The sequence below is a fragment of the Chaetodon trifascialis genome, chromosome 11, assembly GCF_039877785.1.
Source record: "Chaetodon trifascialis isolate fChaTrf1 chromosome 11, fChaTrf1.hap1, whole genome shotgun sequence".
Taxonomy (NCBI): Eukaryota; Metazoa; Chordata; class Actinopteri; order Chaetodontiformes; family Chaetodontidae; genus Chaetodon; species Chaetodon trifascialis.
Window position 1 is genome coordinate 12,348,552 of NC_092066.1, and position 24,703 is coordinate 12,373,254.

Consider the following 24,703-nt stretch of genomic DNA (forward strand, 5'->3'; position numbering starts at 1 on the left):
GTAAGAAAAACAGATTTGGATATTTTTAGATCACACAAATTACGAGCAGACGAAAAGAGAGAAGTGAAAACAATGATATGTTAATGAGTGTCAAGTGATCACCATCACTAAAAAAAACAACTGTCATTAAGGTTCTAATATAGCCACCTCTCTCTGTCTGTAGTCACCACTCTGTTGTCTTACTCAATGCCCCGCCCACAGCACTATCTGATTGGTTACACATTATGACTAATAGCCTGTGTCAACACTGAAGGCTACTGTGCCACAGACGGAGCTGCTCCAGTGAGCAAGTGGAGCTGTGTGTTAAAGATACTGCTGAAATTGCAATAAAAATCAAAAAATCTTATGATCTGTTTCTATGATGACAAACATGCAGTTTTCACTGCAACTCTACATCAAGACTGAGGGAGTTATTACTTTAATAAGTAACAGTGGTTGAAAAACTGGAACTAAACTGTGGTTCACACATGCATGCCAAAGTGGGACCAAATTCAGGACCAAATAATTAGGCCGTGTGTACAAACCTGGTTTGAATTCTGTTGGGGTTTTATTGACAGAAGGTTCAGTAACCTGCCTCTCGACAATGTCTGCTCCCACTGAGACTTCTAAAAGAGAGGAGAGTCTCATCAGAAAGATTGCATACAATAAAAACTTTGATTTGCTGTTTATAGAGAAAAGTGAGAGTCTCGAGACATTGTGAACACATCATGATAAAGTAGTGAGGGAATAAAAGAAAGCTGGAAATGCTGTGCTTGGACGCCCAGCAGTCAAATTGAGAGAAAAAAGATGGTGTTACTTGCACTGATTCTACCCACTCTTATTAAAAATCTAATAGTAAAACAAACAAGACTATACTATGATGCAAATCCAGATGTCATGAAAACTATCCTCCCTTTCTACAAAAAAAAAAAGTAAATGAACACAGATGATAATCCTTTATAACCTCTAATATAACACATAAAACCTTGCTTTGCAGATCACCAATTATCTCTTGAGCCAAAAAAGGTACAAAATGTATATGGTTCAATATTAGCATAAGAAGAAAACAAAAAGAGTAGAAATGTAGAAATTACATATGGATGAAACACTAACTTCACTGTTCGGATTTAATGAACTGTTGCATTAGCCTTGAAAAGGATGTGACAGAGGCGTTACTGAAAAGGGGTAGCTTCAGAGTAACAAGCAGTCCCAGTGCACAAAAAGACAGTGAGACAACCCTTTATCACAGGCTTGATTTTAGCATTAATCTAGTGTATCCTTCCCTCTCTCACCACTTGGTTTTGCAGTGTCTCCTATCCTGTCTCTCTCCAATTGGTTTCGTATTAAAGGCATCAGTGCATTTGACTAGTCCGGTATGAATAGAACTAGTCATTCCTGGCTATCAGGCATCCACACATCGAGCCAATATTCTGCCAGACAGCCTCTGAACGTACAGATAGCCTAGTCTTAACGAGGTGCCCACCATTTCAATCCACAAGTTCCCATGTCACACTGATCCTGACACACACATGCACCTGCTAAGCATCTCTGCCAGGGAAGGGAGTAACCATGACAACCAACATCCCAGGGTCTGTGTGCTCTGGGCTCATGACTGTGCAGCTTGCAGGTGCTCATCCGGTGCCGATGCCAGAAAGTCAATTAGGAGATGGGCCTCCAACCATCTCAAGCCTTCAACTATTGACCAAGCTGAACACTCATTCTCTTTCATATTAACACCCTGCTTCCTATATCTCCTACAGTGAATAAGGTGATGGTTGAGATAAATACACAGCTTTGATTAATACAGCAGAGGCCTAAAGCCAAGTCTAAGCTGCAGTCACAGAATTGATCTAACAACATCTGTCAGCTGAGTCACGGTAAGCTTGCTGAGTGGTGGAGAATCCTGGCAGGTGACGAGCAGCTCTGGTTAATGACTTTAATTACATTACGTGTACAGGAGGTTGGCAACAGAGTGACGACACCACATAACAAAGCCAAAAGGAAATGAAAAAATTAAAAATGTGCAGATATCCAAGTAAATTTTACCTTATTATTAAAATACATTTTCTCTTCTCAATTGGTGCAGGATTAGAAGGCACATTGCAATAAATAAATAAATGAATAACTAAATGAAAATCCTAACTGTCTAATTCAACAAGGTTCAACCCAAATGCAAACCATATTTTCGGCATTATGACAAATGTCTTGAGAAAATAGGTAAAGCTTGACTCAATCTTATTTTGGGGTGCTTAACATAAACCACCTAAAGCTCCTCAAAACACATTTCTCATGTATGCCTGTCTTTAAAACCACAGCGGGAGAAGCATTGCCTTTCCCGCTATATCCGATGATGAAGCACTAGAAGCTAGTAAAATAAGAGCACATGTGTACAGTGAGCAGAGCAGGCAAGCAAGCTGTGTGAGTAGCCATGAATGAGCCAGCGTAGCTCCAAGCCAGGTTTGCAGACATGGGATCTAATATCATCACCATCGTGCAACTCCTATCCATTCTCTGCTGCCAGTGGAGTCTGCTGTCTAGACAGAGTGGGCAGCACAGCTACCACTGGCAACCACAGCTCACCGATAATTTCCCTGATACTCCACTCCACTCCACTCCACTGCTGCCAGAACTCAGATGGTCCAGAGAGAAGATACAGCCCTGAGCTTCAACAAGCAGATACCAGCAAATTTTCATCACATCCAAGTTTCCATATTAGTTCTGGCTTGAAAACAATGTGGCCACTTCCATAAATGTCACTGTAGATCAGGTATATGCTATTTAGTTAGTCTCTTAGGGTATAAAAGGAACCACAATTAAAATAACACAGTTCTTGTGTTCTGCTCCAGGTCTATGAATTCCCTGAATCCAATGGCCCTAACTTACGGCCTGTATCCCACTGAAGCCCCTGTTCAACCGACACAGATTGCTGTCCTTTGATTTAGTATCACACACCTGTTTCTGGCAACAGGATTTCTGTGAGGAAAAAAAATGGTGCTGGTCTACATGTCCTGGAAGATTTCAATGTGCCAGACAAATGGAAGAAATTCTGCTTAAATATCATATTTAATAATTTTTGAAATTGATCCAGCGTTGAGCAAGAGCTCTACAGCTGGCAACCACTAAACGGGCTGCAATGTAATCCCTTCAGGCCTTTACGTACTGTCAGTGTACATCTACTAAACATGTTTGTTTTTGCCACTGACGGGCTCAGATTGCTATCGTAAGTGTCTGACAACATCATGGAAAGGATCCCGACTGAGGTAGATCTTCTTGTTTAACCAGAAACAGCCGCTATACTGCTGTCGCCAAAACCACCAGACTCCATTTACAGAAACAGTAATTTCATCATCGTAAAAAACATTCGATTCAAACTTGACAGACGCAAACCAAAACTCACCAAAACATTCGTCTTTCCACTGTTCCACCAACAACTCCGCTTTGGTCAAAATAAACCATTTATTCATCGAAGTAGATGTGAAAATATCGTGAGAGCAGTGAGAGGGAGGGCAGACATCAAAGAGGCAGCGGGGAAAACAGCGTGTAGAGTCAGAATATTTTCACATCTAACTCCGGAATTATTCTCACTGGATATTACGGCCAGAGAGATTTAAATATGTAAGATATTTTCCCAGTAAAAAATGGTAATTACCAGATAACGAAAACCTGGCTGGCAAGCATGCACAAAACAGCACGACAGACATCAGACGTGGTCACAGTGCCTCAGCAAACTCTCACTCCGTTAAGAAGTATTAACAGGCTGACTATAAGTCAAATGCAAAGTTGATTTACATTAAGTAGGAGCAGCCAACTCAAGCACCAATCTCTTAGCCTTGCTCTTGGGTAAAACTTTAAAAAAAGCAAGTGCTCTTAAGTATCAGCCTCATTCACACAGATTGGCAGCACAGGCTACCTCCCCAGGAGACAGGAGGGAGAAACAAAGTCCTTTTAATTTTCAAAATACAGAGTTACAAAGACAATGGAGTCGCTTTAATCTGTCACTAGTAGGACACCATCTGGTGATTGGAGAGTCCTCTAAAAGAGGGAGTGCTTCTCTCTGGTCTTACTCCAAACAACTCCCAATGCCTTCATCTGCAACAAATGCGACTTTCAAAACTTCATCAGTGCTGACACTAGAGCCCAATTTCGTGTTGCATGGCCAAAACTTTCAACTGCTACATGGCTAGAGGCTGAATGAATGAACCCTGAACTACAAAGTTTCTCTTTCATTTTCCTTTTCATTAAATCAAGATATGATTAATATGCTGATAAAACAGACTAGATTCTCAGGAGGGACTCTTTAGCATAGAGGAAATAAAGACTTCAAGATAACACAAGGAGAGAGATCAGAGCAGTTTTCTTCTTGCGTATAATCTAACTTTTTTGGAACAAAGACCCACCAGGCTTCTGGGCTGACGTGGCCAGCTTCTCCTCCTGGACGGTAGCCTGAACAGGCTCTGGATCTGAGTGCAATGGAACAGTGAGTAATTCCGGTTTGGGGTCATTGTGCATTTCAGGAGGCAGCGGAGTGCCAGGTTCTAGGTCCGTGTGCTTTTTAGCCAGCTGTAGGCCAGTCTCAGAGTCTGTGTGCATGGAGGCTGGCTGAGGACTGAGCTCTGGGCCGGTGTCCATATCCTCTGCCTGTAGCGCCTGCTCTGCAGCAGGAGACCTGCAGTTGGAACAAACATAGTCCTCTCTGGGGTGGATTTCTGCTTGGCCTGAGTTCTGACGCTCACACTCCAGGTGTAGCCATCTGAAAGGAGTGCAAAGGAATTTTAAGGGATTGTTTGACAGGGATTTCTGTGAAATCCTAAAATGTATTTATTACTGTGGTTTTCCAAGTGTTTTCTCAATGTTACCAGGGAACATTAATTCCCAAAACAAATGATAAGAGTAATGAATTTGAAGTAATTAAAAAACAAATGTTCCTTACCTCTTACAAGTATGGCAGAAGAGTAAGTCTTTGTGATGCTCAGGGTCCAGGATGCAAGCACACATAGGACAGCACAGAGCAGGGTCCTGATTTTGGACGCAGTTCTCACACAGCAGGCTGGTGTGGTGCCATTGCCTGCTGGTTCGTGTTCCACATTGGATGCATACTCTGCAGTTCTGAGGACCAAAGGGAACCTTCTTAGTAACATGGTGACACTGAAAACCATTCAGACTCAATGCAGTATGAATACAAGCTTTCTGGTATACAGATTTGGCACTTAAGTCACAGAACAGGAAACAAGCATGAAACCTGCCCAAGCACACAGCGACTGTGCCTATTTTTAAGACCATGACTCTTATCCAGCAAAACGTATGAGGGAGAGCTGGGGAATAAAAAATAACATCAATAATTTTCAGTCTTGATGAAATGGATTTACAAGATAATTTTCAAATCCGAACGATCATTTAGACTAACCGATATTTAGTAAATGCTATCAGGGATAAACATAATATCACAAACATTCTAGGATTGAAAATTATCATTACAATTAAACTAATTTTCTAGATTAAAAAGGACTAAAAACTTTAAAACAGTGGCATCAAACTAATCATGTATGTTCGGGCTACATAGCTGCATGGCGCAACTTACTGCCAGCATTTGTCACCCACTCCATTCAAAACAGGCTCATTGTTTGATCTACGGTATTGCTCATTCTGAATATCGATCTGCAGAGCCGGAGAGCCCCCAGAGTTCTAGACACAGCATTTCAAGACCCACAGTTTTAGATGCACGCGTGTGCAACCAGTTTATTTTCCTTTACTTTTGTTCCCAAATCATGATTCATTCAAACTCAACACCGCACTTCCTTGGGTCCTCAGCAATACACCCACCAGGTATGACGTCAACTGGATGAACGGTTGCAGAGAAAAATCGTAGGATGTACGTACATTTACACAGCACAGAGATTCCTTCCATTTTTGTTTGATATTTGCATTGACAGCATGTAATAGCAAGCAGATTTGCTTTGTGTTAAATGTGGTCATTCGTCATCTATTTCAGCAGCATGCCTCTGATGTGCCGCTGTACATTTATAATAAGTGTTTGGACTTCAATATTTCGTTCAAGCTGGGAATGAAGAGAGGCTGCACACATTTTGACAAAACCTTCGTGCCACAAATGTACAAACACTTCTTTCACATACATAACATCACAAGTTGAAGTATAAAATATATTCAAGGGGGAGCACTTATGTAACCCATATTTTGTTATCTTACTCAGCTTTCAAACATAATTAAATAGGATCTGAATATTTAATGTAGTGCTACTTCAGGCTACTATGCAGCTGTATTATGAATGTAAAAATTGCAAAAACCATTGGGATCTGGGGAAAAAGTCAATGGACATCATCATAATAACTTGTGATAAAATGACATTATTTTTAAGATTGTAGAAAATAATGATGATCATTCCCAGAAGTCTTATTTTCCACAAGACACAGTCATAAAGCTTGCTCATGAAAAGTGTACCAGCACTTTCTTTCTCTTTCTCCCTGGCTTTGGTACTTAGCAGACTCGCTGGCCACTCAGCTAGAGTGAGCTCGCTGCTCATACATGATAGACAACATTAGGAGGAACATGACAGAGCACTGAAACTGGAACAATGACTTATTTTTCATTGACCTCTACTTCTGTAAGGTAATTAAACTCAGAACAAAGCTGCCATGTGAGTGGGAACAAGGGTTGGTGGCAGGCGCACAGAAGCAAGTGGCAAAGATGTGGGTGGGTTGTGTTCCTCCTGTGCTGAGTCAGATAGAAAAGCCAAGTGTGAAGACCTTTCATCACCTGCTGGCTCTACTGCCGTGGCCTCGTCCCACTGCTGCAGAAAATTGCGTGGTGTGTTACCCAGCTGCCTGAGTGACAAGCACGCATTCATGCTGCTGGAGGATGAAGGGCGGGGCCACACCAAGGAATGCATGTACTTAACATGCACGTGCATGCATACACACACGCTCATATACACTGTGTTGTCTTAAGACACTGAGGCTGAAGTGAAGTGATCAGCCAATGTGAGTCATTCTTTTAACCACAACAAGCGCACATTCAAATCGTCAAAATTCATCCATGTTCTCATGGGTGAGAGACATTTTACTCTGTGCCAGAGCAAAGATTCGGATATTGAATATGTTTCTGACGGAAAAAATCCAGGCATCACGTACAACAGATTGGCACTTCAGCCGAAAACCTACCTGACATCTCCATCCGTTGGTGGGAAGAGTGTCCATGGCAGGTTGCAGACAGAAGGTATGGTAGCCTTTGTCACACATATCACACACCAGCATTTTAGTGTCCTCTCCTGGGTTCCTACAAAGAGCGAGAGAGACGGTTGTATTAAATGGGACAGCAGAGGACTTTGACATCCTGCACATAAACAGCAACAAGCTATGTAGGATTTTATATACAGTAGTTACATGGATGATCACAGTCGCCACAGCTGTTTCTTTTCTTGGAACTGTCACCTTTAGGAGGTTTCCTGAACAAAATATTTTTGACATCATGCTCTAGTTCTCAGTTGAGCACTTGCTTCCCTTTGAGTTTCCAAGCCAAAAGCACATCAAGCGTATTCACTGAGACCTTTGCATCCTTTGTTTGAAGTGGACTGTTGTTTCTATTATATTGAAACTCAGTTTTACTGAACATATCAATTCCATTTCTTATCATTATATGAATGAGTACATGCATGAATCAGAACAGAGTACCAGCCTTTTACTCCCACAACTAATATTTGCTTTCTGTTCTTATTTTTCAGAGAAATGTAGGAAGAATTATTTGTTTTTGTTTCGGTGTCCGTCTTGCCAACATTTTAATACTGTATTTCTAAACACCCCAAAAAATGCAATAGTCATTCACAACACAAACCTTACTTTTGCTGGACCAGGACTGGCTGACACTTACTGTCCCTTACTGACTGACTATCTACAGTTAATGAAGGCAGGATGAGGCCTGCAGCAATGTGTAGGCAAGCAAATGCAATGACTCATCATGTCAAATCCAATGCCAGAGCGATAACTTCTGGAGAATATTAAGTGGGCTTGTTATACTAGTAAGGATTTATTGTTTTCTATCAGTACTTTCTTTACCTCTAAACTATGAACTAATATATCCTTCTGACCTTACATGGCCAGCAGTATAATGTTTTAAAATTCACTAAAGGTGGCAAACACAGCTTGTTTACAGAATTAATACAGCGAGGATAGATAATTGAGCATAAGGATGGCAACTGCAATATTGCAGTGCCAAGGTTTATCACAAACAAAGTAATGTTTGCTCCTGCAGAATGTTAGTATGCTAAACTATTGTCCCAGCTGATACACAGTAGCTCAGGGCGTGTAGCTGTGTGTCAGGGTGTGTGGGGGTGCTACATGTGTAATTGTAGGATTGGTAATGTGTAAGGCTGAAGAATCGGTTGAAAAAAATGCTTGACTGTAAATACACAAATAGCCTTTTTCTTGTGCAATATTATATGTATTTGACTTATTTTGACTTCTATGAATGCAAGTAAGATAGGTATAACATCCACCCAAGCTATGCCATCCAAAGGTAATGATAAAAGGGTTTGTGGACACACACACAGAGAGCTAACTGCTTCACTAGCTGTGAGTTTGAGGTAAAAAAATTGAGCATGTTAAGAAAAAGCTCTGTGTGGGACAACTTTGTCCAAAAAGGCAACAATGTCAAATGTAAACTGAGTGATCAATTCTTGAGTTTAGTAGTAGCACAGGCACGAAGGTGTACCACATTAAGAACAAGCACCCAGCTACCGTGTCCGAGGATGGCTCACCGGTTCAAGCTGAGTTGATATGCTGCCAATCAGTGTGGTAGAGGGTGAGGGATTTAAAGAGCTAGTTTGGTACTTTCAGTCTCAGCACATTATGCCATCGAGAACTACTTTGACTAAATACAGTGAAAAACACTTTGAGAAAGGAAGGAGGAAGGATAAGCTAAAAGACAAGCAAGCAAGGGCAGACAAGCTAGCTCTGACCACCGACTGCTGGGCAGCTCTCACAAACAAAAGCTACATCACAGCTACCTGTCACTTCATCAGTGCTGACTCAGAGATGCAGTCCAGTGTGCTCCTCAGCTCAAAAATTAACTGGTCATTAACTGGTTAGTTTCCAGTCAATGGGTGTCAGGCTCATGAAAGCCAAATTAAGTGAAACTGACAACCCAAGTCAAACCTAAACAATTTGAAGGAATCAGAGAAATTGGAGGCAGTCTAAACTCCAATGCCATGCATTACAGTTTGTGACAATACACAACTCGTCTTGAAAAATACCATGCTATGCATATAACATGATGCTAGGATTTCTGTGTAAATAAAGAATTGAAAGCTCGATGGACAGCGTTCAACTAAGGCAAACAGGCCTGGCTGCAAGCAGAGCTCCTGCACTGTTTAAATAAGGTCAGAAGTTACACGACTGAGCTTGAGGGTACAACATCCAGTTAGCTCCTCACAAACCACAGAGGTAAACAAACCAGCAGTAAGCACCATGGCTGGTAGCTATAGAGAAAAATAGTAAGAAGAAAAGTGAGAGAAAAGCTAGGGAGGACAAAAACATTCAGCCTGAGATACATTATTTAGGTGGGTGGGAAGGTGACTCACTTGCATGTCTGGCAGATTTTGCACTCGGGGCACTGCCAACCTGCCCTCCTTAGAGGGGTCACGGCCATGTCCAGGCATATCCCATGGTAATGCTGACCACAGCTGGTGCAGAAGAGCTGGTCCAGTAGGTCCCCTGGGCTATCACATAGCGCGCAATTTACATCATCTACAACTACAGGAAGGACAATTAAGGAAACAGTCAGTTAAATCAAGAAAATAAGAGAGAAAATTGCATTTCAGACATACAGCTGACATAAAGTCAAATACTTATGTACATTTTTTTTAATGCAGCTTCTAGATATGATGTATCCAATTCTACTCTACTTACATTTGTGAATGGCCAATTCAGCGTGTTCTGTGCAGAGGAGTGAAAGACTCCTGATATCCTGAAAGGTCCCAGCTGCCCCCGCACAGGGGTAATGGTAGAGTTGAGCACATCCTTCAGCACAGCACTTAATGGATGCTCCAAGGCGCTTACAGTATGCACAGTGCTGCAAAAAGAGAGCGAGAGAGGGAGAGAGACAGAGAGAGAGAGAGAGAGAGAGAGAGAGAGAGAGAGAGAGAGAGAGAGAGAGAGAGATCATTATTATCTATATGTCTAAAATGTCTTTATCCACAAAATGTTAATAATTTCCATGAACAGCAAAGGAAACAAGAAACATGTCCATAACATTTTTAATGACTGACTTAGCTGATGTTAAGAAAATGCTTTATCCTTTAATGTCTCTGAAAAAACGGTCATCACGTTTCTCAGCTTAGGATCAAGACCCCTGTTTAAATCCCTGTTTTAGCCTCCCGATGATCAAATTCATGACAGAGCCTCACCCATTCCCTATTTCTCTCAGTTCTATGAGTGTGCACTAATAGCCACTCTGGAGATCAAGTGGAAGACTTGCTGATGGGCTGCAAATGCAATCGGAGAGCTGTGAGCTGTGCCACTGCTAACACTGGGAGCTAAGCTGCCATGAGAGCTCAGCCCCATTGAGTGGCGTGACCTTTTCCATTTCACAGCTGAGAGACCCACGCTGCCGGGCCGACCTTTACCAGCCAGTCTGATCCATCAGCTTTGCCGTGCCTCACTGAAGCAGTCCCTCCCTGCTGCCCCAACACATTAAGATGGTGTTAACACCTATTAGTCCACGGATGTTCTCCCCTGACTCACCTTTGTGCTCCCTGAGTCAATGGCTCTGTCCACATTAAGCAGAGATTGTCCCTCGCCCTCACAAACACCTTCGGACCACAAGGCACAACTCTGATGTGCCCAGCATTGCCCTGAAATTTCAAAACATATAAGGAGGTGATGATGATGAAAGGTTAGACTCAAATAATGTTAATTCTCCATTCAAAAAAGCTAACAATGCTTGGTAGGAAAGAGTAAAAATGTTTAGTCTATTGATCTTACCTGACTCAAAGAGAGACTGGACGTTAAGATCTTGTGGAAGGCCGACATGAGAAAGCTCATCCCAAAATCGACTGGCTGGGTCAGGTTCTTCCTCGCAGTTTTCAGACCCACTGGAACAAAGGAAGAGGTTTGCAGAGAAAGCAGGTCAGCACAGTTTCTTTTTTTTTTTTAAGAGGACAGCCAGAAGATATGCAGGAGAAGGACAGACTGAATCAATTTAGTAAGAGTAGAGACATAAAGGTAGAGGATGGTGTGTAGTTTTTACAAAAGCAGAGAGATGAAGACAGAGAGAATGAGCTGGGGGAAAAATGTTAGAGAGCAAATAAAAGCTGTGTGGGGGAGGAGGGAGAGGAGGAGGAGGAGGAGGAAGAGGGCCATCTTGTTTGGTGTGTGCACAAGAGGCTGGCTGTTCTGTCTCATAAAATCTGTTGAAAAGGATGCGTTTCCCCGAGTCCCTGGCTTGAACTAGCGAGCTGCATAGCATGCGGAAAATGTGGAGAGGGAGCATTAGCATTTAAAAAGGACCTAAGTTCCAGTAAACAAACCAACGGCCAAAATCAAGAGACTGGTTTCTGGAAGCATGATGGCACACTCATGACAAACAGCCTTGACAGCTTATTGTTTACAGCCAAAGTTTCATCACCAATTATGAAATGATCTTTTCCCACCTCCTCACATTTCACAGTTTTCCCATCTGTCCACCGCCTCTGCTTCTCTTACAAATCAATATACAATTTCTACTCCTGCCCTGTGCTTTCTTCTGTGCCTCTGTGTGGCACAACCGAGGACTGGCCCCAATGACCAATCACACGGCAACAACACAACAGCTACTGGTTGGTTTGGCTTTCTGCCAGACCCATACTGCTTCCCACTGCCCATTACGTCACTGGCAGCCCGGAGAGACACCCAACTGGTTCCAAAGGACCAAAACAAATTAGGCAGCTGTCCAAAAGAGTCCAAGGAGGGTCCTTTGTTGGCACGGGGTGCAAATATGTGAGTGCTCTCACACTCACACATATACACACCTGGGGCCACTAACTGCTAGGGCAAAGTGATAATTTAGCCTTCAAATGTAGAATGACAACACAACCTCCGAACTGAGAGAGGCCCTTTAGCCTGTGAGGTTTGTATGTTAGTTTTGTGTGCATGCACCTTTGTGTGTATGAGTAAATATCATTGTAGTGAGGCCATTAACAGATTTTCTTCTTCCTTCTACAGGGTCTCATCACAGATGACTCTACTGTCCTGACCGACACTGACAGCCAAACCATTTGTGACACCACTGTCAGCCAAGCCTACTTACTTTGTCTTTTCCCTCTGTCCTGAGGTGGTCTCTTCGGCCATTTTTGGCTGAGTGGTTTTATCACCATCACTGCTATCGCTCGTCGAAGCTCCTCCGACCTTGTGGCTGAAGAGTGCTTCAAGCTGAGGTGTGGTACTGAATACTTGCAGATCCCCCTGACCCAGCAGGCTGCGGCCACCGCAATAACAGAAGGCACAGAGACGCTCACTGAAACAAAGAAAATGGGTGGTAGGGGGTGTTTAATTATATATACCTACTGTGACTTAATACAGTGCCACACATGTCACCATGAATTAAGGCCTCCTTCTTCTGGTGAGGGGACTGTCTGTGCAGCACCATTATGTGTTTATACATATAAACACATAATGGCTACATGTGGCAGGCACACGCTGTCTACACACACACATCCACTTATAAAACGAATCACTTGTGAAATTCACATGGAATAGACTTAGCAGGCCAGACCCATTCTAACATGCACCTTAACCTTTAACCTGAAGTGTAATAGTAGGGAAATGTTTTCAGATTAGTCACAGTTTTTGATTTTGAGGTCACAATTAAATTTTTGATACAGTGCTTTTATCATACATTTTATAAACCCTATATAGCTTTGCTTTTAACAACATTTTAACCACACCAAGCAGTTAATTATGTGTGATTTTTTTCTACAAGAAGCTGAAAACAAAAACCATCACCTTATAAGAATAACTGGACATGGAACTGTAGCAGATTCCATGCGAGAACAGCTTTTTAGAGACAGAGCGGTAAAGACACAGAAAGAGAGAATAGTGGCCAAAAGCTGCAAAGTTGAGAAACAACATGGGCGGTAAATATTTATCACATTTTTAAGGGATGAGATGGCCTTGTTAATAAGATCCCAAGAGATGCCGCTGGCCTGCCCTCCATCACTAACATCGATAGCAGAGACAGGCCAGGAGACTGATGACAACCTTTAACAGAGTGGCACCTGGGAGGAGAGGGCTGCCTCTACCAGCTGATGACACCGTTTCATTTCATCCATGCGTGTGTACACAACAAGGCAAACAGCACATCACATTGCTGGATACAAATGCACAACTGCATACTAATTCTAGTACATGTACATGGTCATATAAACACTTTTTTAAAAGAAGAAAAGGATCTTTATCTATCAAACAGTTATGTTCAGGGGAAGTTTGGTGTTTCTAACCTGCTTTTGACTTCCCTACTCGCTGGGACAGATGGTCCTGCTGAATTCTCAGCTGGAGGGCTCTGGGCCAGAGGGGAAGAGGGGTTGTCCTCCTCTGGCACCTCAGTGGTCACCTCTTCCACAGTTTCCACTGGCTGGATTGGCGTTTCTGATGGTAACCCAAAAAAGGAAAAACGATCAGTTATTTAAGTAAGAAACAAGTAAGCATTAATCCCTTCAGAGCATCTGCAAGCAGTGCATCCCACTCAATGTTGGCCTCTATGCTATTAGCTGCTCTTCAATCCGTTGCCAATTATGACTGTAAAATCAGCATGCAGCCTCAAACAGATACAAGCTGTCACAGGGCAGGTTGATTGCATTCTAGTCAGTTTCCTCCAGGTCAAAAACACAGCCTTTATTATTGAGATGGATGGTAAAATATGGGGACCATATGCTCAAGCACTGATTACGGTAAACCCACTGGGAACATCAAGCTCTTGTACAGAATAGTAATAACAATGGGGGCAGAGAAAAAACTAGAATCAAGGCATGCCAAAGTGTCTTAAAAAATGGAGTTTAATATTAATGAGGAATATTTTGTCTAAAATACAACTACACCCAATTTTGTTACCATCAGCACCATGACTGCTTTTGATCTAAATTACAAAAAAAGGCTCAATTCACTGTGCTAATCATACAAAACAACTCCCAGACGTACCTCTCACTGAGACTTTGGGCCATGCAAAATTTTTATTAACATTTCATTGAGATGTAATTAGGCTAATACTGCAATGATTCAGTGTCATCCAATGGAATTACACAAGGACAAATTCAAGCTCATTACCTCCTAATAACTGAACACACCTGTGGAAGACTTCTTACGGTCTTAGGATATGACAGACATGTCGGAAATTGTGCATCACCTTTGTTTTTGTTTGTTTTTTTGATTAGAACTTAATATTTAACTTCGTTATTCTGATAAGCATGTACTACGTCACTATGCTACATTTTTCAAGGTAAATGTGTTTAAGTATGGGATTTGTGATCATTTTAAATATATTGTAAATGCTTTTAAAAGTGCTTTGCATAAAATATTTACATTTTAAATATAAATTCTAATGTACAAGTGACACAAATCAAGGATTATATAGAGAAGATTAGCACAGGATTTTAAACCCACGTCTCGGCCTTTTCAATATACATATATACTCTGCTTGACCTCAGATGCACACTTCGCTTTAGGGTCGAGACTGTATAGAAATTGTACATTTCATTTTAAGAAACGCCCTGCAATCGACTGGCGACCGGTTCAGGGTGTACCCCGCCTCTCGCCCATTGTAGCTGGGATAGGCTCCAGCCCCCCGCAACCCCGAAAGGGATAGGCGGTATAGATAATGGATGGATGGATGGATTTTAAGAAACACCTGGAGGCAGAGAGAGCCACTGAGGGAACCGCTGGGATGTTAGCAGACATGGGAGTAGACTGAAAAGGCAAAACTCAAGTCCACTCTATATTCTTTGAAATAAAAACAACAAAGATGGAGAAAAAAAATCTTAGCATTGGAAAACTCAAGCTGCTAATAATTGCATATTGTTTATATAACGTGAAGCTCAGCTCAGCTAATATAAGTAAAGTTAGCCACTGGCAGAATTTCATTCCCCAATATCTCCAGCACAGCAACAGGGCAGCACTGAAATGTAGGAGAATGGGAGGCATGGTCATGTGACGTGATGTACACACATAAAAAAGCACATAAATGGGTCTGGAGAGACTGATGGGATTTTAAAAAGCTTTTAGAGGGCATTAGCCTTGGGCTCTTTCCCACTGCACCTCAATGCCAATCTCAGAGCAGGAGGAAAGATGGAAGCAGTAAGGGGAGGAAAAAAAAAATACACACCCACTGCAGCTTCACAGCTCAAGCTAAACCCTTTCAATTATAGCCCTGAAGTAGAAGCATGGGGTGCCAAGAAAAAGCTCTCATCCATCTTTCTCCAGGAGAGGGAGACTCCACTACCTTAACTGAAAAACCCTTTTGAGGCACTCTCTGCACGAGGCTGCCTGGATGAGCAAGTTCAAGTCTTCTGTCACTCCCAACGTAACTAACGTACACAGCAGATCAAAAAAGGGGATCGCAAAGTCTCACCTGTGTCCTGAGGGCCTATGGACTCTGTTATCTCAGTTCCATCCATGCTGTCCTCCTCATCCACAACAACCCTCCCTCTGGTGCGACCCCTAGGGTGAGGAAGAGACACAAACAAATAAATACAGACAGTGAAAAAGAATAAGATAAGATGCCTGGGTTTGTGGGGGGGCGGGGTGGTCATGAATTAGTTAAATATAGTCACAGCTGTCACTGATTTTTAATGGAGGCACTCAAGCCGCTGGGCAAGGCAAAAGGGTAGTAGTAGTGTGTGTGTGTGTGTGTGTGGGGGGGGGGGGGGGGGGGGTAATAACAGAGACTGGTAGTATGTGGAATTTAAAGATGGAGGAAGGCCAATCTGGATAGCTCTGAAGATTTACGTTGGGAATTAAATAGAGGCACTAATGACATTAACATCATCCACAAATACATAAATGACAATATCTATGTAGTGTGACAATGTTATAACAAATCAATATTAGACATTTACTGATGCTCATACACCGAAATTGAAAGATGTGTTCAACATGGAACCAATACATTCATCATTTACAGTCCCCTGAGGGATGACAACTCATTACAGACTAACTGAACATGCTCTAGTTGAATTTCAATTCAGAGTACAGACATTACTTATTATATGATAATAGCTCTGTAATTTAAGACACCAAACAAATACATACTCATGCATGTGCAAGAGTCATATTTAGTATCTTGAACGGACATATCCTCCTTGGGACTTTATGAGTAATCACTAGGAGTTGATGTATAGCACATCCTAATAAAATGGACAATGTTCATTTAAGCTTTGGACAAAACCAATGATGCAGAGATTGCACAACAAAGACAATTAATTTTATATCTTTGTGTTTGTGGGTTTTAGTCTTTGATGTTATTATTCCTAAATTAAAAGTAGTAAACAAACAATTACATGTACAACTGTAAGCAAACCTTAAAAAAATGAAAATAAAAAAACCCAACCACATTTGAGCGACTCGGTTAATACAGAAATAAATAAATGCAAACAGCTAAAACCTCTCATTATCATATGTATTTGTATGTATATGTATATGAACAGCTACTCTATCTGAAGACAACAAGCTACTGGGGCTATTTTTGTGTAGAGGAAAGCATGTTGAACCTCTAAAAGCAAAGCTTGTTTTTTCTCCACTTGAGTCACACTGAGTCAAAAACGTCACCGGTATGGTCCATACTTATATTAGTAAGAACATGACGCTATGTTTGCAGAAGAGCGGGTTTATGAAAAGGTCTATGCAAATCAATTTTTCATTAGCAACCTGCAAGACCATCACATTCAACACATTTTTGAGAGGCCTATATAACCCATGTCTAGACAAAAGTGTTTCAGTTGCGTCTCACGAATGTAACTGCGAGTGTTTATTTACTGCTTCAAGCCTACTTTTTCCAGCAATAGGCATGTAGAAGCAATGGTGATTCCCACTAAAAAGGCACTGAATAAATATTTTTATCTACATTTAGCAACCCAGGTAAGGAAGAGTGTTGCCCAGCAGCTTGGAGGCAAGACTTAGAAACATCTTGGGTACTGAGGAGCTGCAGTGCTTATGAGCAAACTGCAACCTATCCTGTACATTTACTGCCACGAGACAACTTCACTGGCTTCACTGCTCCGATCGCCAACACCTGCTCTGAGTGCAGCCGCCAGCACTTTTCCTGCCCACCGCACATTCACTAAGCATACAATCATATGCATCAGATGGAAAAATAGCTCAGGAATACTCACACATATCAAAGGTAAATTGACCACTACACAAAAACTTTTGCGGCTCAAAGCTCGCGGACATGTCGTTTCAGTGTCACGTGAACATTGTTGCCACAGAGCACAATATCGTTGATGTGACTTTTACAGTCTAGACACGGGCAATATAATAAACTAGAATTCAGAGTTGTGCCACAATTTTGTGTGTGAAAACAATCAATTTCTTACAGTAAAAGAAAAAAATTTACAAAGCCAACAAAATACTTAAAAAGGATTAAGGCTCTGCAACTGAGTTAGTATCTAAACATTTACAATGATACCAAATCCTATTTATATTTGAACACTTGTGTGATAAACCTGGAACAAAATGGACTTTTTGCATTCTGTTTCTCTAAGTTTTGCCCATCTGCACTCAGTTAAGACACGAAAACTCATCCCTAGCACATAGTGTAGCAAGCATTGACTGTATACAAAGATGGACGACAGCTCCCCAAAGGGGAGGCCAAAACATCTCAATCACGTCCTGGTGGCTGTCTGCAATGTAGGTCATTTTAGGTAGTTGTTATCTGGTTCAAGTTAAGTATCAATTATGTTCAAGTGTTCATTTTTTCGAATTAATTTTGGTTTTAATTAGTTATTTAATGGTATGAAAAGGGGGTGTGACATCACAATTTATCATGATTGGCTGCTCGTGTGCGTTCCCAACTGATTTGGCCCGACTGATTTGGAGTCATTGCCGCAAGATGGCAGCTCCTGTACCTGGGATATTTTGGCTTCATTTTCGTACAGTGGAAGAAGTGGAGATGCATCGTCCAACTTTACATACAGTCTATGATAGCAAGCAAGTGAACCATCCCACAGTATGAGGAAACAAACAACTGCTAGTTAGGTGAGAAATGCACTCAACCTCAGGTATGCAGGCAACCAACAGAGGCTGCCCAAATCCTGCCCAAAATGAGCCACCTCCATAGCTACATACTGACACTCCTCTCCAGAGAACACAATGCAAAATATTATGTAAAAACAACAAGGACAGCTTTAAACCCAGTTACAGATTTTAAGTAGAGGTATTCAGATGTCAAATAGATTACTGTACAGTAGTAAAATGGAGTGCATCATGTATATACTTTGCAAGAAGACAAAAAATGTTAGATTAAAACTGTGTATTGGCAAATATTCATTATTAAAGGCCTTGGATTGAGATCCAAGGCAAAAAACTTGATCGGGATATCCCTTCTCATGTGGCTACCTCCTGTTGAATGACCTAAAAATATCTCATTACTGCTCCTTTTCAAGATTTTCTCTCTGGAGTGCCATGTTAAACATAAGCTTAGACTTTTCTCTGCTTCCCCCGTCATCTCTCTTTAAAGACATCATCGCAATTTTAAAAGGAAAAAAAAAAAATCAGCCATTATTAAGAAAGTGAAGCCCTTCCCTTATCTTACTGTATGTGCCCTGTCAGCATCATCAAACTACCATATGCATGTGTGCTAACTCATACAGATGCGTGCGTGCGTGCATGTGCGCACCCCCCCCCCCCCCCCCCCCCCCCCCCCCCCCCCCCACACACACACACACAAAACCCAGCACATGCTCTTTTACATACAGTATGGAGAGATCTGTCAGTGTCAGCATCCTCCAATGGGAGCTCTGTTAAACTAATCTTGGAAGCGCCATGTGGAGGGGATAATTGTCATGGATACAAATTAAATAGCAACATCAATTGTTAGCATGCTAAGTGGGGAGAGCAAACACAGCCCAAATGAGAACAGCCTGTCTCAGGGGTACTCAGGAGGATACAGGGGGCTGGAAGTGAGGGAGGAGATGCAGGGTTGGAGGGGGCGGTGGGGTAATTTTCGGTGCCACTGGAGAGAAAAATCACAAATGGCTGAATGCCAAATCAACCCCTCCCTCTAAATGACTTCCATGTCAAGATAAGGAACAACCCTAAAACCAAAGAATGACAGAAGAGGCCTCTAGCAAACCTTGGCTGTAACATAATTACCTGTAAGCTTGAGTCAAATAGAAATATCTTAATAAGGTGGAACTAAACTCTAACAGAGAGCTCTTTTCATGTTATTGTGACAGTGCAAACAGTAATTGCTGAGCCAAAGATGGCAGAGCTTTCCCATAAGGGCGCCTGCCGACCACTGCTGCCAACCACAGCCAACTCCTTTATTATATAAATTTTAGATTTCATTAAAATAGTTTTGATTAACAAGTTACAATCACTAGCCTCCACTTCAATGCAAAGCGACCATGATAATAGAGATATGTGCATATCTATCTGCATTATTCCCACCCCCACAAAAAAAAAAACAAGTGTGCATGCTCAGCTGAGGCTGTGTCAACAAAACAGAAAGAGTCATCTTCAGCATTTGACAAATATTAGCAAAATAATTGATGACAAAACTAATTAAGAATTGCACTAATTGCACAGATGGGAGAAATCCTCATCGCATGGGCTACTGTTGAAAAAACAGGTGGCAGCAACCTGACAATTGCACAGTAAGTATCAATAAGTCCACTGATAGCAATGCATTTTCTACATACACCACACAACTGTTTATAGTCTTAAAGAATAAATGAAGGAATGAATTATCTTCAATTGCACTACAGCAGAGCCATCTCTAAACACATTGCAAAGACAACTGAGACAAGCAATGCACTCAAACTAAAAGTGTCTAGGCTGAGGGATAGGATGTTTGAAGCACCACGCTACCACCCTGGCAGTGCACTTTTTGAACTGGGTAAGGACTTTGATGACAGTGAAGATGAAGATGAGGATGACTAGAAGTTGAGCTGTTTCAGCAGATTCACATAATTTGTGTCAAGTGATTCACATTTTGTTATTTCAGAGTTACTTTGTCATAGGTTTGTTTTAGAAATAATCAAATTAAAAACCAACCCACAGGCTAGATAAGACATCAGATTAAAACACGTTTCCCTTTAGAATAATTTAACTTATTTATTCTCACTGAGCAAATCTACAGCAAAACAATTCAGTAACCATCATTGCAGCATGTCTTGCTAAACCTCACAGTGACAGTACCAAGAAATAAATAAAAAGTAATACATTTTAATTATTCTTAATTACAAAAGTTCAGTTGACAAATCAGGAATCGGTGTGGTTTTAAACATTAACACCTATTTACAGACTGTGTGGGTTAAAATGCAGAGGAAGCCTAATTCTCCTTTAATAATTAACCAATCTCATTAAAATAATTAAGATCAGTGCATATGATGGAATTATGGCATTAGAATGTGCCAGACCCAATTTGGGCTTTTACAGTGAAAACTGTAGCTATTTTTTTACTGGCTACTTTCCCCCCACAGGTTAACTACTCCGTATCGTTGTGGAAAGCCCTCAGATGAGTTGTCTTGCTGTTTTGGATCACACTGAGACTTGTGTGTGACAGAGTCTGATTTTATATCACCCTCAGTAATAATAATAAATGACTGAATGTGATATCAGAAATATAACCCAAGAAAAAAACAACTGCAACAACTCAGTAGTGTGTAGCATCTGCCCTAACAAACCAAAGACTCAAAAATGACAACTAATAGATAAACAGTTAGATTACATTAAATATCTGATGTGATTCATCAGTTTGTTAAGGATTGGTCCAAATTTTCAAGACAAATCTCATACAGCTTCTCATTTTTGAAGGTCTTGTTCAGTGCACAACTGCTGACAAGACAAGGAGCTTGAACATATAGCAGTAAAAAGGAATATCAGAATGTAAATTAACATTTTCCAAACTATACTTGACCTGATCAGCACGACACAAGAGGGCAGAGTAATGTAAACCTACAGACAGCCATGCACCAGGACCCAGCTTAATGAGTTTACAGCTACAGCTACAGCAGCAGCAGCAGCAGCAGCAGCAGCAGCAGCAGAGCAACAAACCATTTCCATCTTTCAGCCATATATCTCGCTCCAGTTTAGAGAACCACACCGCATTTCTTGCAGGCTTCCTTGACATGTTCACAACAAGCACTTTGACTGTCCATAGCTACTGACATTTAAGTGGATTTTGATTCCAGAGGGCAAATCAGAAGCAGAAATTAGCTCCATGTCACGTTTTCATCTATGACCACAACCTGCTATACGCACACCAGTATTTGGTGGTGGTGGTGACGTCTTCACACACGCTGCTACACAACATTCAACTCTAATTATATATAACTACACTTAAGGCATCAAATTTCAGCACTGGGACAGCCAGTTATTTCACTGACAAACGCTCAAGACTAACATTCAACCCCATACCCTGCACAACTTATCCACCCCCCCACCCCCCATCCCCCCCCACACCCCACACACACACACACACACACACACACACACACACACACACACACACACACACACACACACACACACACACACACACACACAGTCCCACCACAGGGAGAGAGACAGAGAGAGAAAAAAAGAAAAGGTGAAAATAATGCTGTGGTAAGTAGTCCCAGCCAGCAGAGCGCTGCCCGGAAAACCCGACAAGGATCGTGACATTCTGAAATGGATTCACAAGCAGATGGAGTGTGGGCATATCTGGTAAATTCCAGCAAGCAGAACTACAAGAGCATTTTCTGACACATCCTCCTTTGTCACAAGCAAACTAGCTTTTAACACTTAATACTGGTTATATTAATATTTATACACAGCACTTATTTTCATTAGAAGAGGAAGCCAGTTGGTCTGAATACAGGATTGTTCTATGAGGATAATTCACAGCTCTGTGAAGTTGTTGCACTCTGAAGTGTATGTGATTGAGCATAGTGTGTCATTCATTATGTTATCACAGTTAGCCGAGTTTGATTTCTAAACAGCTAACAGGTAGTTTTAAGAAAGGAGGACCATCCACCCATTGGCCTATTGTTTTTGTGAGCAGTAGTGAGATTAAAATTAGGGTGTATTGAATTGGTTGATAGGTGGAACAACCTGAGATCCATCAACAAAGCTGATCATTGTTGAGAGTTGGTGTACAAGGATGCTCAACGGAATATGAACTCAGTGTAGAGGTTTATGGAGGCACAGCGGATCTAATCCAGTGAAATTTAAGTTGGGACATAATTGCAATGATTACTGAACAAAATAACTGTGATAATCATTTTAGCCATTTTCTGCAGCCTCACAAAAGCCTGTTTTTACATAAAAAAACAAAACAAAACTAAAGTCTTCATTCTGACCATGACACCACTGACACCGCAACAATATAAATCATTCTAGAAGAGCAGAACAAGAACACACTTCTGCCAATGGTTTGGCCTTGACCAGTTCATCAACATGAGGCAATTCAAGTCTGTTCCAGGTCATCCTTCCACTGTGGCATTAACGCATCGTCTGGATGCTCACAGATTAAACGATCCATTGGGAGCAGGGTATTAAGATTGATTGAGAGGACAGACTAAGGAGAAGAGACTTAAGAACCTTGCAGGCATTGTATTACAGAGCAGCTCTAAGCTGTGCTATATGTTGCGCTATGGAAGTCATAAAGAAGCCACACACCTTGTACAATACCTCACAAGACATTTCTGTGCTGGTGTTGCCTAAAATCAAGCTACTTTGGAACTTAAAAAGCCCTATATGACAAGGACTTCTAATCAACTAAACAAGACAATCTGCTACCAGTTAAATAGTCCAAACATGACCAGTTCTGAACAACCAACAGCAACACCCAAAGTACCACCGACTATTTTCTAGGTTCTAGGTGACACTAACTCTCAGAAATTAAGACGGCCAGCTGTAGTGACGGGAGGCTTTGAGAGGAGATTTTTGATATCTTCCACTGCAACGCTGCGGTTTTTTTGAAAGATACTGCCTGACTTGAGCTTCTTTGCTCAAAATAAGGGTTGGGTTGACATTTTCTTGTGTGAAATTTAAACTATCCCACATTACCCAGATTTCATGATATAGTTTTGGGGCTGCTTCATAACCATGTCTGCATTAAGATTCACTTTACTTACAGAACACATATTTTTCAATAATAGGACTAAGAACTGCATATAAGCATTAACACTTGCTGAGGTGCTCTAATTTAACACTTGCAGAACGGATTAAGGCCAGAAACACCATAATGCAGAACAAGATCACGGTTTCTTTTAAGCAGTTTTATAGTCCATTTAACCACATGGTTAGTTTAGTTTTATCAGTTAGTTAACCAGTACCATTGTGTCAAACATGTACTGTCACCGAGCTGATGTAGAGCGGTGGTTAAAAGACTGACTAGAAATACATTTGAAATGTCCTGATATGTGATTTTAATGGATAGCTGTCTCTTGTGCAGGGAACAATGGATTTTTCAGAAGAAGAAAAAAATGACGTCATTCAAAGAGTGTTTTGGTGACTCCAGACATGAGTAGGCAATCTGAATGGGTCAAAATGGGTCCTGTCTACACCTACTACACCTATAACAAATGGACAGTCTTAGATGTGGGGCAAAGTGTGGACCTGAACACCTGGCCACAGGACCACTACTTAAAAAACAAATCTTAAGAAAAATTTTTTGCTTTAATTCTATATTACATTAGCAGCATCAATGACCTGCATCTTATGGAAGGACTAAGAAAATCCCCTGTGGCATAAAAATACAATAAGATTTCTTGGTAAAAACCTACTTCTTCCTGTTCTTAGACGTAGATGAGGGTGGCGCCTGGGGTAGGATGGCAGCAGCATCCTTTCGCGGCCTGCCACGTGGTCGCTTGTCTGCGTGGGCAGGACTTCCTGTGGACGTGGCCCCTACACTGCTGGAGGGCGGTGAGGGTCCCTGGTCAGAGGGTTCCACAGTCTTATCCTCTGATGACATTCTTTAAGAGATGGCAAGAAAGATGAGATAATGATAGGTGTTACATAGTAAGCTTGGAAAAATTAACTCAACTTTCACCTCAACTGTTTTCATTTTGTTTACAGGCTTTCAAAGAGGCATGGAGTCATGTCATGACAAAATTCAAACCTGTAATGCTGAAAGAAAATGGCTTGCAGCTTAGCTGACCAATACATCCAGATGTCCACGTTTTTAAGCATTTTCGATTTAGCTGTTTCTGAGATTAAGATAAACTGGAGCGCCAAAACAACTAGTTAAGGTTTCCTATATCACTTACATTCATAACACTGCAAAATGACATGGAGAGTCCAACTTCTATGTGATGATGTTCACTAGCAATCAGTTCTGATATTATGAAACTGCATCCTTTTCTTAGTTTAGCTTGATTGTGTGTCACCATCCTAAAGCCTGGGCATCCTCTTTGCAGTGAAAGACACCTAGTTCTGATCATATTTATTAGGATGAAGCATCTTGGATGCTGTTTGGATGCCCAGGCTGCGTTACTTTTTGTCCACCCCATGATCGCTGCATTTCTTGCAGAAGCACCCTCAGC

At 41.4% G+C, this 24,703-nt stretch overlaps 1 protein-coding gene across 8 annotated transcripts in view; it reads right to left on the bottom strand.

The window, feature by feature from the left end:
• The window catches only part of kmt2cb (lysine (K)-specific methyltransferase 2Cb), a 68,488-nt gene that overhangs the window by 36,008 nt on the left and 7,777 nt on the right, over nt 1–24,703 (bottom strand). For 7 of the 8 annotated variants that reach the window (XM_070974928.1, XM_070974929.1, XM_070974926.1 and 4 more), the window contains exons 2-13: nt 23,945–24,133; nt 15,586–15,674; nt 13,463–13,610; nt 12,274–12,480; nt 10,971–11,080; nt 10,731–10,840; nt 9,897–10,059; nt 9,569–9,740; nt 7,155–7,269; nt 4,910–5,085; nt 4,377–4,729; nt 525–605 (exon numbers count right to left, since the gene is read on the bottom strand). In XM_070974928.1, the coding sequence (XP_070831029.1) occupies nt 525–605; nt 4,377–4,729; nt 4,910–5,085; nt 7,155–7,269; nt 9,569–9,740; nt 9,897–10,059; nt 10,731–10,840; nt 10,971–11,080; nt 12,274–12,480; nt 13,463–13,610; nt 15,586–15,674; nt 23,945–24,132 (1,912 nt within the window). In that variant the 5' untranslated portion in view covers nt 24,133. The remainder of the gene's footprint in view (nt 1–524; nt 606–4,376; nt 4,730–4,909; nt 5,086–7,154; nt 7,270–9,568; nt 9,741–9,896; nt 10,060–10,730; nt 10,841–10,970; nt 11,081–12,273; nt 12,481–13,462; nt 13,611–15,585; nt 15,675–23,944; nt 24,134–24,703) is intronic. The other variant, XM_070974930.1, reaches the window with a different exon arrangement.